General features: G+C 37.7%; 2 protein-coding genes and 2 pseudogenes across 2 annotated transcripts in view; 2 read left to right on the forward strand and 2 right to left on the reverse strand.

Annotated features, from left to right (window-relative positions):
* The window catches only part of DIP-alpha (Dpr-interacting protein alpha), a 361,511-nt gene that overhangs the window by 246,415 nt on the left and 98,650 nt on the right, over window positions 1-16,446 (reverse strand). The gene's annotated exons all lie outside the window — the stretch shown is intronic.
* Window positions 3,552-4,760, reverse strand: LOC135704366 (uncharacterized; annotated as a pseudogene).
* On the forward strand, window positions 10,255-11,333 carry LOC135704376 (uncharacterized; annotated as a pseudogene).
* On the forward strand, window positions 14,810-16,239 carry LOC135704367 (putative nuclease HARBI1). The gene is made up of 4 exons (XM_065225800.1): window positions 14,810-14,988; window positions 15,047-15,485; window positions 15,541-15,685; window positions 15,754-16,239. The coding sequence occupies exons 1-4, from the start codon at window positions 14,861-14,863 to the stop codon at window positions 16,119-16,121; spliced, it is 1,080 nt and encodes a 359-aa protein (XP_065081872.1). The 5' UTR covers window positions 14,810-14,860; the 3' UTR covers window positions 16,122-16,239.

A 16,446-nucleotide genomic window follows, 5' to 3' on the forward strand; every position in this document is an offset into this window, starting at 1 on the left:
ATAATAATTCGATTGTATTTGAGTGTCTATCTATCATGAAAATTTACCAGTGCCGTCTAAACCCAGCTTTACTGTTAATTTTGATCAAACAAACCTCTTCGTCACAGTTCAAAGCTTCATAGAGCAATGCACGGTCCCTAATCTCACTTTTTGGTTCCAATCATTTTGTCTCTGAGTAAAAGAGATGGCAACGAACGGGAGCCAAAACAAACCACCCAAAACTGTCAAAATTTACGGATGAGAGAAGAGTAGCGATCTAAGGTTTGATGTTTTTTCATCTTTAACTTTTTTAAGTTTCACATCGGCATGATAAAGGCTGATTAAAAGTAAATTGGTACGCACAAAAATACCTGTAATTCGTGATTCATTTTGCCCGTCAAAGTGGCTGCATTTTTCGATCGGTCGAAATTCCGGGAAATTCGAAGGATTCATTAGCTTGGGGACAAAATCGATCTTGTTGGCAGCATACCACTTCAGAACCACCTTGGAGTCGGTGGTAGCTGGTCAAATCAGGCCAAGAGATGACTTTGGCCCTATGCTTGCGGATGAACGGCAAAACATGCTTTTTCAGGCATTGTTCGATGTAAACTTGGGATGTCATTGTCGAGGATGTGACGAATGGTTCCGTTTTCAGACCACAACTGCAAATCGCTTGCCAAATCATGGCCTTCTTCGCGAACTTGTCGGCAAACACCAACTTGAATCTTCCCGGCACTACTTTTGATCGGGAAGCTGCTTAAAATCGAGTTTGACGTATGTTTCGTCATCGATCAAAGTGCAGCTCTTGTGTTTCGTCAAAACACGGTCGTACAGAGCCTTGCACGCTTTTTGGCCACGGAATTCAGCTTCATGTGCCGGTTCGGATGTTTACTGGCTTTGTACGACTTGTATCCTTCCCTGGCACACCGTATCAAAGTTGACGTTGTACCTTCTGGCCACATATCGGATCGAAAGACCGGGTTTGGCTTTAACACAACTCAACGCCTTGCTGCGCAGCTGACAATCCCTGGTTCCACTTTTTTCGTAGGACCACTGAATCAGTGGTGGACAAGAAAACCTACCGGTACACACATGTACTGGTACGGTCCTCAAAATCGCAACACGTGTGAACGAATGGTACACACCGTGTAAAGTTTTCATTTTGTTTACACGGTAAACGAAACTGAAACCAAAACCGGGCCTCGGTTTCGAAAACACAACCGAATCCATCAGCACCTTTTACACGTGTAAACGAGCTTGGGGTCGGGCATGCTTGGTATGCACAGTTGTACACACCAACTGCTCATTTGGTAATAACTTTTCACTCAGATGTTGAAGTTTATTTTTCTTTAAAGTAATTGATAGATTAAGCTCATAGTTTACTGTAGATATGCGAAGATTAGGTAAAGCTTAACATTTGAATCAACAATAATCAATTAAACACTTAAACTCCGAGATGTGTAGTGAGCATTTCTCACCTCATTTATGCAACGCAAATACAAATACAGTTTACTACTAGCATTTAAATCTACTTTTTTTACATATCTATAACAAGCTTACACTCTATTCTATCTACTGCTTCAAAAATAACTATGTTCCGTCAACTGTGTGCAAAGTAATTAGCAAATGAGCAGTTCGTAACCAAAACTGTGTATGCCAAGCATGGGGTCGGGTGTATGGAATATCAACCACGAATTCGGTTCAGTTTTTGCAACCCGAACCTGATTTTTGCTGAACATGGTTAAACGGTTGGCTGAAGAAGCTGTAAATGGAGGTGCAGTGCTGCCGAATGTGCAAGTGAATTAAAGCTTATAGATGATCAAAATTCAAAGTGCCAAACTGTCAAATACCCCACAATGTGGGTATTTTTGGAATCAGGATGACCGGAAATCGACATATGCCGCCATTTTCAAATCCAAAATGGCGGCTTCCGGTTAGATAAAAAACTTTAAATATGGAAGCAATCAATCGCAAAATGAAAACTATTTCGGTATCTATGGACGAGCCATTCTATGACGAATGTTGTGTGAAGATGGTAACTATTGGCGGCCTGCCATACGAGTACACGACGCTAGGCATACGGTCGTTAGGCATAATCTACAAAAGTTTTTTTCTTTTGTAGATTATGCCTAACGACCGTATGCCTAGCGTCGTTAGGCATAATCTACAAAATACAAAATATCATATAACTTTTACAAGCGACTGAGAAAAGAGCAAAACATGCAAATTATTAATACGATCAATCATATTATTTAACCTTTATATGTTTGAGGATTTTCGGGTTTATTTTCACCGTGTTATTCGAATTAGAGCTGGGTAGCCTGTCACGCACATAACGGTTTACAAAATTTAATAACTTATACAAGCCACGTCCATGATAGGTTGAGATAAAATATGGCATTGAATTCGTAGGCTAGGTATATTCAATATCAAGCAGTCGCTTTAGGATAACACACATCGATCGACATCGAAATCCAATATAAACAATCCTTTACAAGTTCTTTCGGTGATTTACAGAGAAAATTCATACTCGGATGATATTTTATTCGTCATCCAAGATGTCGTCGGACCTGTATTGTACTGGCTATTGTTCATTCGGAAAATAGTGACTTCGAAAACATTCGGGTATGTAGAAAAAGTTCAACTAACAACCTTCTCTTTTGTGAACGGTTTCAGAGATCCTGACTCATGGCTGCAGTTCATAATACGAATTAAAGGAATCTCATTTCGGAATTACGAGAAGGACTTTCACAGCCTCTATAATTATTATTATATGAGGGATGACATTCAGCACCAATATTTTTCTTATTGTGTTACTCACAGAAGACAAGAGTTTTTTAATGGTTTGGCGAGGAATGTTTGATCATTATATGCTAATAAAATAAGTTTTTTTTCATCGTTCATCATGGATGCTTAATCTTTAAACAGGACTGTTTTTTTATCACATGCATTACGAATACATCTTTATGAGTGTTAACTTCACTGCTTCACTACTGTGCATCGAATAATAAAACGAATACGTGCTGGGTTATGCGGTTGTGTTGGCATTGCATACAACAAAGAACAGTACGTCAATATTTGAAAAGAATCAAGCGGACGCATGGTTGTTGAAATATTCCAAACAATAGATCAATGTGTTCGTTATTTCAGCAACGTGGTTTCATCGAAATTGTATGGTTAGGACATGCTGATCAGTGAAGAGGTTGGTTTAGTTTTCATTCAAGTATTCATGTATGTTATTTACCCATAACACATAATAACAATCTTATAACAAAATATGATATCACATCAAAATTTGTTATTTTCATGATATTAAAATTTTGAGTCATAAAACAGTCGAAAAACAACTCCACAAAAATTTATGATATTGTATCTTATTTTGCTATTGGCATCATATTAATATTTTTTCCATTTTTAGTCGTAAGGTGAATATTTTTTCCATTTCAATGTTTCAATTTTTTTAATTTTAATGATAGGTATTTATTTTTATTTTGTACTCTGTATATGATCGACAGATTTTAAAGACTTATGTAACATAAATACCATAAATACTTGAAATGTGGACCCATAAATCAATCAATTTGTGTACGGATTTTACATTTAGAAATAAACTGCAATGATCGATCGTTCATTTTTATGCACATATTTATACATTGACGAATTGTGTCGTTGACTCGCATTACTTTAATAATATCTGTTAGTTCATATGAATAAATATTATGGCATAACTTTTTGGAGTGCAGTTGTTGGCCAGCAATGTAAACAATATTATTCTGATCACATAAAATTTCTACAATGGCGTAGACATTTTCGTTTATGTAAACCCATGAATCATATCATATTTGTGTGCATGGCATGTTTGTTTGGTACATACATTAAAACTTTTAGAATACATTTTACCATGAGCGGTGGCATAACTTGTTCATATAATATTTCCTTTCGATTTGCACAAGTGGACTTTTATTGCCAGTTCGGAACCCGAGGAGCATTCCGTTTCCTAGAGGAGATCTATTACAATATCTATAATTTTATTGCATAGTTAAGAAGTTACCTGACTCATATGGGAATAACGAAAAATTGTATAAGGCTCCAAAATTGTAAACAGCTTCGATGATGTGTCCCGTTAAATGAACATTATACGACATGTTATCTTTACCATATAGTGTTTCAAATTGCTGCAGAAACATGTTTAAGTCCATTTCGCATGAATGCATCGTGGCTTCGTTCAATTTTGGGTCTAATAACTGGTGAATCGATGATGATAGCAACATGACATGGTCGAAAAATTGTTTTGGTAGACTATTAGTAACGGCCGGATATAAATAATTGAGAAGAACAGCTTCCCACTTATTCGCCTTGTATTTCTTATATTCCTTCAACTGTCGCGGATATCTAGAAAAACACTAGGAGGTCTAAAGCTTCCACATTCTCTTTTCACTTTCTCCCAAGCGGTTACCAATGTAGAAAGCTTGCTTATGATTTTCACTTTCCGTCCATAAACTCCACAACTGTTTCATTACGCCGAGCAATATTGCGTGCATATAATCTGGAGGAAAGCAGTCGATAATATCAAAATCAGGTAAAAAAGTAAATAAAGATTTTCCCATCACCCCAAGCTCTATGCCTGTGGTAGATACTTCTTCCATCAACTGTCTTGTGGCTGTGTCTTCTCGTTTGCGGACATTATGCATGTTGAGATAACATCTCGAATTATTCGAAACTTTTGTTTCTCCTGGATGTAGGCAATATGTGCAACCATATAATCCGTTGTTTTGCTTCATGTTCTGTACTTTGCACCTCGCCACGGAATCAAGATTTACTTGTAGTAATGACACCGAGTACATTTTTCCATCAATGTTCATTCCAGTATCCTTTAACCGTCGTAGCTCTATGCAAAAGTACTTAAATAATAAATTGGTGTTTGGTTCACCCTTCGAAAGCCACAAAGCACTGACAATCAAGCTGTGTTTTGAATATCGAACATTGGGAGGGAGGTTATTCAAAGTGACAAATACGGGATATAATGGTTTTTGTGTCGTGCATTTGAAAGTGGCGGCTCCGTCTGTATTAGCACTAAACGTAAGACACTCCCGTGATCCTGGAGGGCAAATTTTTCGAATAAATCTTCCACGTTTAACATCCGCGATTTCATGTTTTTCAACATGTTGTGCGTACTCATCAATTTTGGTTTTATGTTCAGTAACAAGCTCTCGTATTTGTGGCTCAACGGGAATAGAAATGAAAAAGTCTTGCTCTGGATCCGCAAATTGGGCATTCGGTATTCGCTTCTGGAGAAGTTGTGCCAAAGTCATATTTACAATTGATGCAGAAAAAATACACGTACTGAATTGTAAGGATTTGATTTGAAATTCGACATAAAAGTAGAAAAACTTTCAGGAAATAGTTTTATTCCTGAAATAGTATTGAGCATCTCCAGGGTTTTTTATGGAAGCTTGAAAATAGCTGACAGCAAGAAAAATATTATTTAGTTAGTCATCTTCTACTTATCCTAGGTATGTTAATTACGTATACAATTTATTGGTCAACCTACTATCGGTAAAGCACTTGCCATATCCAACATTTCATCGTTGGCGTTCTCCTCTGAGTGCTCAGCATCAGAATCTGTAGGTTCATTATTTAGAATCATCGATTCATTTAAACTGTGGTGATTGCTTAGGTCATCGTATTTTCTGAGGCTGGATCTGAGTGCTCAGATTCAGATTCAGAATCTGTAGGCTCATCATTTAAATAAATCATTTTATTTAAATTGCGATGGTTGTTTTTTTCCGAGGCGGGATTAACTTCAATGAATTCAGGTTCATGGTCTGAATACATAAGTTAAACAGTTTCTAATACTGATGAACAGATGGGATCCTTAACAATGTTTCGCCTGGGCTGCACAAGATGTTAGGTAGTTTTTGATATTTTTTCTATCCGACATACGTACCTTTTTGACATATTTCCGTCCATAGTACTCGGGTGACAAATAAAATTGTCGTCTTCGTCGCGCACTCATGGTAATTTATTAATTAAATAAACAACGATTTTATTGAATAATACTTTAAACATAACAGTCAGAGTAGTTTTTATTTATGCTAAGATAAGATTAGACAACTGGTTCATTTTTGTTTTAAAGTATTCTTCTTCTCTCGCAGAACCGACCGTGCAATTAATTTTGGTCAACACGACTGACTATCAAAACACAAGAAAAAAGATTATCTGTTGTTAAAATCTTCGGGTTGTATACGTTCGGCCCATATACGTGAACTTCCAATTGAGCAATCAGGAGTTGGTTCGCATTTGATGGAAAACTGGTTCAAAAAAGGTCCCCTATTGCTCATCTTATCTTAGGATTTATGAAGAATAGCAGATGACGTATGAGAGCTATGTCACAGTACACAGGTCTGCTGTTGTTATGGATCTTGATGATGACGTCACAATCACGGTCCATCGTATTTCATTGCAATGTTTATCTTTTAACACGAAACAGCTATTCGAAGTTACATCAATCTCACTGTTCTCAATATGGAATGTTGTGGGAGTGACGTCGTTCCTTGAGTGCTCAGCAATATATACAATATTTTTGCTTCTAATACCAGCAAGCTGCCTGTTGGCTCGGACCTTACATAAACGTCATTGGTATAAACAGTATGGTTGTGAGCAGGACGTGAATCACACAGTTATTCGTGTTGTCTAAGTTTATGTGAAAAAATCAGTATAACTGTTAAATTTAACAACAGAAATGGGCCGTCCACGTAAAAATCAAGGTCAAAAGCTTGCTACTAAGAGAGCAAATGCTGCAAATATGGCATGCCTTGGAAAAATGGTACGTTGCAAATTCAGAATAATTACTGATATTTAACCTCAACATTTTTCATTTCAGGAGGAGCAGCTAAAAAACATTCTGAACAAAAAAAGAAACTTCTGGAAAAAACCAAAACAGTTCCGCTAGTGCCATAGACCCTGTCGCTCCATTCATTCCTGGAATTCGCCCAACTGACCAATTCACTGACGAAAGTTCCGCCGAATCATCTGCCAAACATGTGAGTAGCGTTTGTACTTTTTTTTTATTGGTTCTAACCCCAAATTTTCAATTGTAGGTGCAGGATGAACAGCTAAATGCAAATATTGCACCGAAGAAGAAACGCACAGGAAAGATTTCAAGAAGTCCTACTATCGTCGATCCGGTCATTCCAGCTATTTCTGGAGTTTGCCACTGACAAATGTTCTGCAAGACCATTTTCTGCTAAACATGTGAGTAGCGTCGTTCTCGTACTTTTTTAGTTCTAACCTCAAATTTCAATTTACAGGTGCAGGAGGAACATCTAAAGGACAATTTTGAACCCAAAAAGAAACGCACACGAAAGACTCCAAGAAATGCGACTGTCATCGATCCGGTCATTCCAGCTATTTCTGGAGTTCGCCCAACTGACCAGCCCACTAACAAATGTCCTGCAGGACCATCTTTTGCTAAACATGTGAGTAGTGTCGTTCTCGTACTTTTTTAGTTCTGTGTGTGTGTGTACAATCTAACCCCCACTGTCCGGCAGTGTTATTATGGAAGAAAACTGCTTTTTATTACCCTTAAATTAAAGCAGGTTTAGTCCGGGAGTTAGAAGGTGTTAGCTCTATTGCAGCTCCAGTGACCCATTTCAGAATGCCTGGTAATTCACGACCACTCCGAGGTCACTTTTACTTACAATAAGGCCCGCATGTTCACTCTACCTTTATCAAATGGATAATGGTATCATAAACACACTTCCAGATTCAAAAAATATTATTTCCAAATCTGGCACGTATATAGTTTTGAAATTTGTTCAACTGTATTAAATCGATTTGACTGGACATTTCTTATCAATTTTGTTTCGAATACCTCTTGATTCATCTGCTGGCAGCACTTACTGGCCCATACCGGCGACCAACTCATCTGCCCGCAAATGCAATCGAGATATGTATAAGAACAATCTTCAACTGGGACGTACTAACCAAATCAATACATCCGGGACCAAATTCCCGATGCTTATTTTTCTCTCGCAAACCCGTCGTCGTCGAACGGCAAAAAAAGGACACTCCGTGAGCAATTTTGTGACACGGAATTTTCACTGAACATAAACTGCGAATTCACGAATTTCACCACACCCAACTGCGAAACACGTTCAGAAGCACTTTGGGTACAATTTCGATCAATTACTTTCGAAAACACAACAAAAAAAGTTACAAGCGAGCCAACATCAACACCGATTGTGCCGAGCTCTTTCACGCACCTTGCAGCGGGTAAATAAACTGAAATTAAAAATTATCACTCGCGATGCCACTAATTTCTGGTCCGGGAGAAAATCAAACAACGCAGATCGCGACATCTGATGCTTGCAAACATGTTGAATCACGTTTTCTTTCTCTATTCTAAAACTTCCCGGAAAGCGAGAAAACTACCAATCACACACGTATAAACGTCCGGGAGGCAGAGCACCAGCGATAATCCGGCAATTGCAGCCGAAAACTATGAGAGCGAACGCACGCACAAAACAGAGAACAAACTTAAAACACAACCGTATCCAAAGGCATTCGAAACTGCACCTGCACTTTAGGTGAATCATCCTGTCGCAAAAAAGCCATGCAGGAGACGGATTCTTCATCGCCTTTAACTGGTTTCATGCATTGGTCACAGGCGGAAGTCATGCTGACTCAGTTTCCAAAAGTGGTTTAGAAACAGCTGTGGAGATGCTCTAATACGCAAAGAGGAATTGGATTCTCAAGCAGCGCTGCCATTTATACAGATTTATCTGTTTTATACAGATTTTTCAATCTTAATACACACCCGATACAGAATACAGATTTATCACAGATTTTTAAATTACAATACAGATTTATACAGATTTTTATAAAATGAATGCTATGGTGTTTTTGACAGCATTCACAACCAGAGGACCAACCGCTTTCGGATGCATATGGAGCTGGTAGTAAACGATTCGAGATTGTATGGGGATTTACAGTATTAAATGAATATTTCCAATATAAGCATGTATGTTAAATACAAGAAAAGTGCCCGAGCACATTAAAATGGTACAAATACAAGTACTCGTAAACATTTTACTTGCATTGAAAATGTATTTCGTAAGAAATTGCGGATTTTCTGATATTCTCCATACTGCAAAAATGATTTTACCAGCACTGGCGCGGCGACATCTCTCGACTTTTCGGTGTAACTACCACACAAATGATGTAATTAATTGTATTCATCTATATTAAAAATATCAAATAGTAATGAACTCGTGCACTTTTTTGCATTTAAAACTGCTTATCAGGAAGATAATGAATATAAACTAAAATCTCCATACATTTTCAAACGGCTTCATATCACTCTTATAAATAAGTACGGACGATATCACAAATGGCGCAATTATATCCCGTATGGTTAGTACGATAGCCCGAATAGGTGGTTAAGCACTTTTTATGGTTATTTTGTATGCACTGTATTTGTAAAACAACAAAACATGATTAATTAAGAAAAAAATCGTCAATACAGAAAATACAGATTTTTTAATAGAGTGGATACAGATTTTTATAAAACCACCTGGCAGCTCTGTTCTCAAGATCGCCCAATGCTAGACAGTATACACTACAATATGACTGATTGGATAACTTTTGCACTGTTTTCACAACACAAAATATGCTCTAATTAGACGATTGTCGCAACGAACTGCACTTTCCACTAACAACCAGTACAATATTACAGGTATACCGAACGGAAAAAAAAAATTAATAACGATAGCCCGTGTGATAAAAAATCGACAAATTTAGCAGCACACAATCACGACGATGTGAATAACAACAACTGTCAAACTCCCTCTTCGTTCTCGTACTTTTTTAGTTCTAACCTTAAATTTAAAATTGCAGGTTCAAGAGGAACAGCTAAAGGAAAATGTTACTCCGCAAAATAAACGCCCGGCAAAAATCGCTAAAAGTGCCGCTAGCACCGGTCCTATCGTTCCAGCTATGTGTGGAGTCCCGATAACTGGTCAGTCTACTGACGAAGAATCTGCAGGGCCATCTTCTGCAAATCATGGCAGTAGTGTCTTTCCTTGCACGTCTGGGACTCCACAAAATTTTCAAGACCATGAATATGCTGGAACAACTTCTGCAAACTCTGCTTTTAGCCCTGAGTACTCAGACAGTAGTACAAGTTTGTTTGTGGGATATGCTGAAGTTGGTGTGCCAGAACCGAATGTTGATTATTTAAGAACGGTGAATGAGCTACGTCAGACAATCGACATAATGTCAGCGGAAATAAAGCAACTCCGGGAGGAAAACTGCAAGCTGCGCCATCTAAACATGAAGCTTCAAGAATCTCTGGTGGAGAAACCTATGGGATTATCATTCTCCGACATCCCAGGATACCCCAACTCAAATTGGCTATTGAGGGTATCGCAAGATGCACACGAGAGTGATTATCTGTTCGTGAAAGAGTTCAGTGACCGGCAGGTGTTCTAACAACCCCAGAGGACGCAAGGACAAAATAAACGCCCGGCAAAAATCGCTAAAAGTGCCGCTAGCACCGGTCCTATCGTTCCAGCTATGTGTGGAGTCCCGATAACTGGTCAGTCTACTGACGAAGAATCTGCAGGGCCATCTTCTGCAAATCATGGCAGTAGTGTCTTTCCTTGCACGTCTGGGACTCCACAAAATTTTCAAGACCATGAATATGCTGGAACAACTTCTGCAAACTCTGCTTTTAGCCCTGAGTACTCAGACAGTAGTACAAGTTTGTTTGTGGGATATGCTGAAGTTGGTGTGCCAGAACCGAATGTTGATTATTTAAGAACGGTGAATGAGCTACGTCAGACAATCGACATAATGTCAGCGGAAATAAAGCAACTCCGGGAGGAAAACTGCAAGCTGCGCCATCTAAACATGAAGCTTCAAGAATCTCTGGTGGAGAAACCTATGGGATTATCATTCTCCGACATCCCAGGATACCCCAACTCAAATTGGCTATTGAGGGTATCGCAAGATGCACACGAGAGTGATTATCTGTTCGTGAAAGAGTTCAGTGACCGGCAGGTGTTCTAACAACCCCAGAGGACGCAGCAAGAAAGCCCCGGAGCCAAATCAGAACATTCAAACGGTTGTTCAAATGGATCCTGAAAAAGTTAAATATATGAAAGGTAAATAGTATCTTTTCAACTTTGCATACGTTATAATCATTATTATCAATCGCTAGGTCGGCTGTACGAGAAAGACGAATTGTGCAGGACCCAGTAAGGGTCGCTCAGCATTTGTCCCAACAAATAAATAAGCACATCGCAACCGCGCTGGCGAATAATCCTGTGTTGCGCCAGGTGCCAACGCAATAGGACATCATAAGAAGCGTACAAATGTACGACAACAAAGAAAACGACACAAGTTACGCTAGAGAAAATACTACAACACTTCAAATCTATTTTGTTCAGCCATTGTTCGTTTTTTTTTATAAAGTTACGTTTTTATTTCATGTTGATTTTATCGTTATTATTATAACAAATAAAAAAAGCTTTGCCGAATTGTTGAACTCAATCATTATTATCAGTAAAACTGATTCTCCACCGAAAAAAATACTATTATTATAAGCTCTCCAAGAAGAATAACTAAAGCTGTTATTATTTTGTTATTCAATCCGAACAACTGAATTTATTCTTAATTAGTTGTTATTAGTTAATAACACATTTTGCAATTGATTAAATCTTAATATCTCAATAATAGCTAAATATGTTTTGGCCTTTTTTTATTTTTTTGTTCTTAGTTTGATATTACAATAACATGCTATTATTTAGTTTTTCTCCCGAACGGTTTCCGTTATTATTTTTGATATTTTAACTCTTATTTCAATCAAACTAATAACAAATTGAGATGTTCTGATATCCTGTTTTTAATAGCAAAACTTGCTATTGGTTTGCTATTCTCACCTACTCGGGTTAACTTTGAGGTCGTAAAATCGTCTATAGCGGGCTACATATTTTACTGCAATCGCAAAAAGGTAATTGTAATAATTAATCACAGCGAAAATATCACTCAGCTGTACAATTTTTGTTTCTTTTAAGATCGAGAGCAACATCTATTATTGGGAGGGCCGTGTCCGCTGTCATGCTGATAGAGAAAAGTGTTCGGCAAGAACCAGATCAACGATAGTAAACGGGCAGCATAAAATACTCGGCATCTCAGAACATAACCATCAACCAAACCCTACAAGTGGTCAAGTTGCCCAATTCCGACATAATCTAAAAAAAAGTTGAATACCTCTGTACGTGTCAAAGAAGTAGTGATCGATTCTGAAACCGAACTCCTTGATCAAGAAAACGCATCTGGAAGTGCCGCTGACCAAGAAGCTAAACAAGAAGATGGACACGAACTAATGCAGGAAACAGAACAAGGAGCAAGAAAGGGTGAATCAGGTGAAATCAAAACTTGCTGCGAAAAGTACCGTAAGATCAAAATGAACAAACAACCGATACCGATCCTTGACAATGATATGCGCTGGGGTTTATCGTATTCAATTGTAAGCTCTATGATTATATTTCTGCATATTTCTCTTTATTTTTCCACATATCACCAACTTTTATCTGATGAAGGAAAATCGAATCAAATTGATGATATTTGAAAATTAATGTCAAATGTATTATCTTATTTTACGTAACAGGAAAGAAGAACGCCGAGATTGTAGAGAACATCATGAAAGCACCAAGTTCAATGGAAACCTCAGAAACCAAAATCAATTCGTATTCCCCAGAAGAAGCTCTTGCGTTTATATGCAAACATAATTTCTCGAAAGCGCAATACACGAGTATTCAGCTTAGTATTCTGTAAATCGGCGCAGATATGTATCCAGCATATGGCAAAATTCTCGAAACAAATGAAATGTATTACCCATCAAGTAAAATTTAAAAGGGACTGTAGAATGAACTTAGACTGTAATTACACTTATGCCTTATACAGGTATATCGATTTCGCCATCCGTGGCAGAAGTTAGGCTTCAAGAACTTCTGGACCACACTACAACCCGCTTAATAAGCAGTCAGGTTCCTGTTGAAAAACTGCAACAGTTCTATGGTAGCTATGAATTAACCGTTATGTACAAGTGGATGTATGATGGCAGCAGTAATCACGCCAAATATAAGCAAGGTTTTAGTGACGAGCTCAAAGACGGTGAAATTAAAGAGTATGATTCGCACATATTCGTATTCTCGACCCATCTGCGTATAGTAGCAAAGCAAACTGGGTCAGCTACGGAGGAAATTGTTTGAGTCAATACTCTACCATCATCAGTTACTTTATGTCACCCAATAAAATGACTGTTGCCAAAGAAAATGCACAATTAACGTCACAAGAAGTTGAGCATATGGAAAGGCCCCAACAAACATTGAATGTTGAATAAGAGCTTATTCAGGCAAAAACATGCTTCTTAAGCTAAAAAATAGCTTATTCAGCTGTTGATCAACTCAAATTGTTTGTTGGGGCAAATCGGTCTGCTAAATCCAACCATATACCGATCAAATGGTATCGAGCTTCCAGTTGTTCCAAAACTGTATTTCACCGAAGTAGCAATTGGGGTTTTATGAGGGTTCTGCAGACTATGATTTACACTTGTAATATGCTTTAAAACCGTGATAAAACTTGCAATGTTACTTGGGCAGTATGGTCGATACAAAAGTTGTGAATGATGTTACCGGTACCAATACCCAATCCTATTTGTGGTCGTGCGGGGAAAAATCTTAACGCTGTCAAAAGAGAAGATGACAACAACAACAAGATCAATGGTGTCCATATTCATCCATATTCTTGTTTTCGTTCGGTCCGTATTTTCCATACAAAAAAACTTTTTTTTTGTACGGAAAATACGGTTCGAACGAAAACAAGAATATGGGTGATTAAGTATCTATGATCACATTGGCCCCTTCCGGGCATGTCCCGGATGCCCCGGGGAAATGGCCAACACACTTGATCCAAAACTCATTATGCGACACATACAATTACATCAAAATTCGATAACAAGATCAATTTTAGCCATATCGAGTGGCTTGGACTTCATTGGCCATTTCCGGGCATATTACGGGTGCACCGGGGAAGTGGCCAGAACCGAACTTGATCCAAAACCCATCATATAAAAAAGTTAGTTCAGAAAAGAACCAAAAGTAAAATTGAGTCAAAAACCAATATTTCAAATTAGCTCTCCTGTAATGAAAAATAACTTTCCCTCTAATATTTCCACATGAAAATATTCATCAAAGCACGTTAAATTTGATCACGTTATTCGTTTAAAAAACTGGTTGCCCCAATTTGCAAATTATACACCGGAATATCATATGTTTTGAACACATATGTGTTTATTCCACTTCTCGCGCGAGTCGAGATGACCATTCTCGTTTCCTTCTCGCGTGACAATTCTCACTCTATTCCGAATGTCGACTCGCACGACGCGAGTTGTTCATTTTGCATCGAGAGGAAGGATGAATCGACAGCGAAGTGCTGTTCATTTATAGAAACGTCAAACTGAAAAAGTTTATCGCTCAAGCTATGATAAGGGCGTATGCAGTATTTTCTAACAAAACAGTAATTTGATTTTGGAATAAATATCAATAAATAATATCATAGATACGGATAAAAACAATAGAGCATACGTTTTTCTATCGTTTGGGAACTATAACTTAAGGTTCTAAGTAACTTTCTTTGCCATTTCGATAGCACGACCGGTTATGTAATTTGGTCCTTGTTTGAGAGAGGTGCAGGTTTGTTGTTGTTAATTCAAGGATCCGTTTTTTTTTTGTGAATCTACCAATCGTGGTCAAACCCGGTGTTTCGTGGATTTTTTTTCTAATAGTTGTGAGTTTTCTGTTTTTTGGTTTTCACAATGAGTAGTTATGAGTTTTGGTTTAGTGATGAGGAGGATGAAATCGAGGATTTACATTTTGAAACGGTGCGAGTTGAGCGTCGCAGATTGAGGGATTTGAGTAATCCCTTGGATATGCCATCAAATTTGTGAGTACTTGCTGAAATCTATAGATATCTTAATGCTTAAAACTATTTTCGATTACAGATTTTTAAATTACTTTCGTGTATCGAAAGAGCTTTTCCGATATTTATTGAACATTGTGGATGGCAAATTAGGAGGAACCAAATCTTCATATGTGCAGCCGATGTTAAAGCTCTCAGCTGCGTTGAGATTCTTCGCTGAAGGGAGCTATCAGAAAGGTGTTGGCAACGATTTCTTTGCTGGAATGGCACAACCCACACTATCGAAGGCATTATCCGCTGTTATCGATGTGTTCGAAGCAGAAATTTGTCCAGCAGCAATAAAATTCCCTGTTTCAGAAGTCGAAAAGCGTGAAATCAAGCACAGCTTTTACGAAAAAACTGGATTTCCCGGCGTAATAGGTTGCGTGGATGGTACGCATGTCAGGATTGTTAAGCCTGTTGGTGATATTCAGCACCTATATTACAACAGAAAAGGCTTTCATAGTTTGAACGTTATGCTTGTATGAATGTTTAATTGCTGAAAAAACTTGAATTACTTATGTATCATGATTTCAGGTCTGCGATCATAAACAGATGATCCGTTACGTGGATGCAAACAGTCCCGGTGCCAATCACGACTCGTTTATTTGGAATAATAATCCATTAGATGTTGAGTTGAGTCAGCAATACCAGAATGGAGAAAGAAATACTTGGCTTTTGGGTAAGCTTCGGTAATTTTGTGTGTCAAGCTAAATAAAACTAAACTTGGCTTTTTGTATTTGGTTTCAGGAGATGCAGGATACCCTTTAAAACCTTATTTGATTACACCATTCCGTAGTTCTGGCGATGCAAGGCAGACTAAATTCAACGAAATTCACTCTAAAACAAGGATGCTAATTGAGAGAACTATAGGAGTAATGAAGAATGTGTTTAGGTGCATCTTAGGAGCTCGTCAGCTGCACTACAAACCAGAAAAAGCTGCAAAAATTGTTAATGTATGCTGTGCTTTGCACAATTTGAGAAAACAATTTAATCTTCCAGATGATAACTTTGACGAGTTGATTGATATTCATCAAATTGAAGATAATGCACATGATAATGAAAATGATGCATCAGCAAACGAAATAAGACAGCAAATAATGTACTCTATCGCTTGAATACTACATGAAGGAAATATAAATGTTGAAAAATAGTTAGTATAAAAGCCCACATTTTTGGAATCATAAACAAGAAAGAAGACAATATGGACTTCAAAAATACTCCAGGTTAATTTAAGGAGTCCCGCATAAAGGCGAACCATAAATTGACCTTACCTAAAATGGTTAAAAATTGTTTATAATCCCTGCTAAACTTAAACTGAAATGGTTATGGAACTTTACATGAACATTTAATGATAAAGTTTCAACCTTATGTATTATGGTTTTTTGGAACTGGACCTTACAAATAATGGGTTGTTAAGAACAATTACCATTCCAAATTCTT

Source organism: Ochlerotatus camptorhynchus, unplaced genomic scaffold (genome assembly GCF_037179485.1).
Source record: "Ochlerotatus camptorhynchus isolate MF236.1 unplaced genomic scaffold, CSIRO-AGI_Acam_v1.1 ptg000237l, whole genome shotgun sequence".
Lineage (NCBI taxonomy): Eukaryota > Metazoa > Arthropoda > Insecta > Diptera > Culicidae > Ochlerotatus > Ochlerotatus camptorhynchus.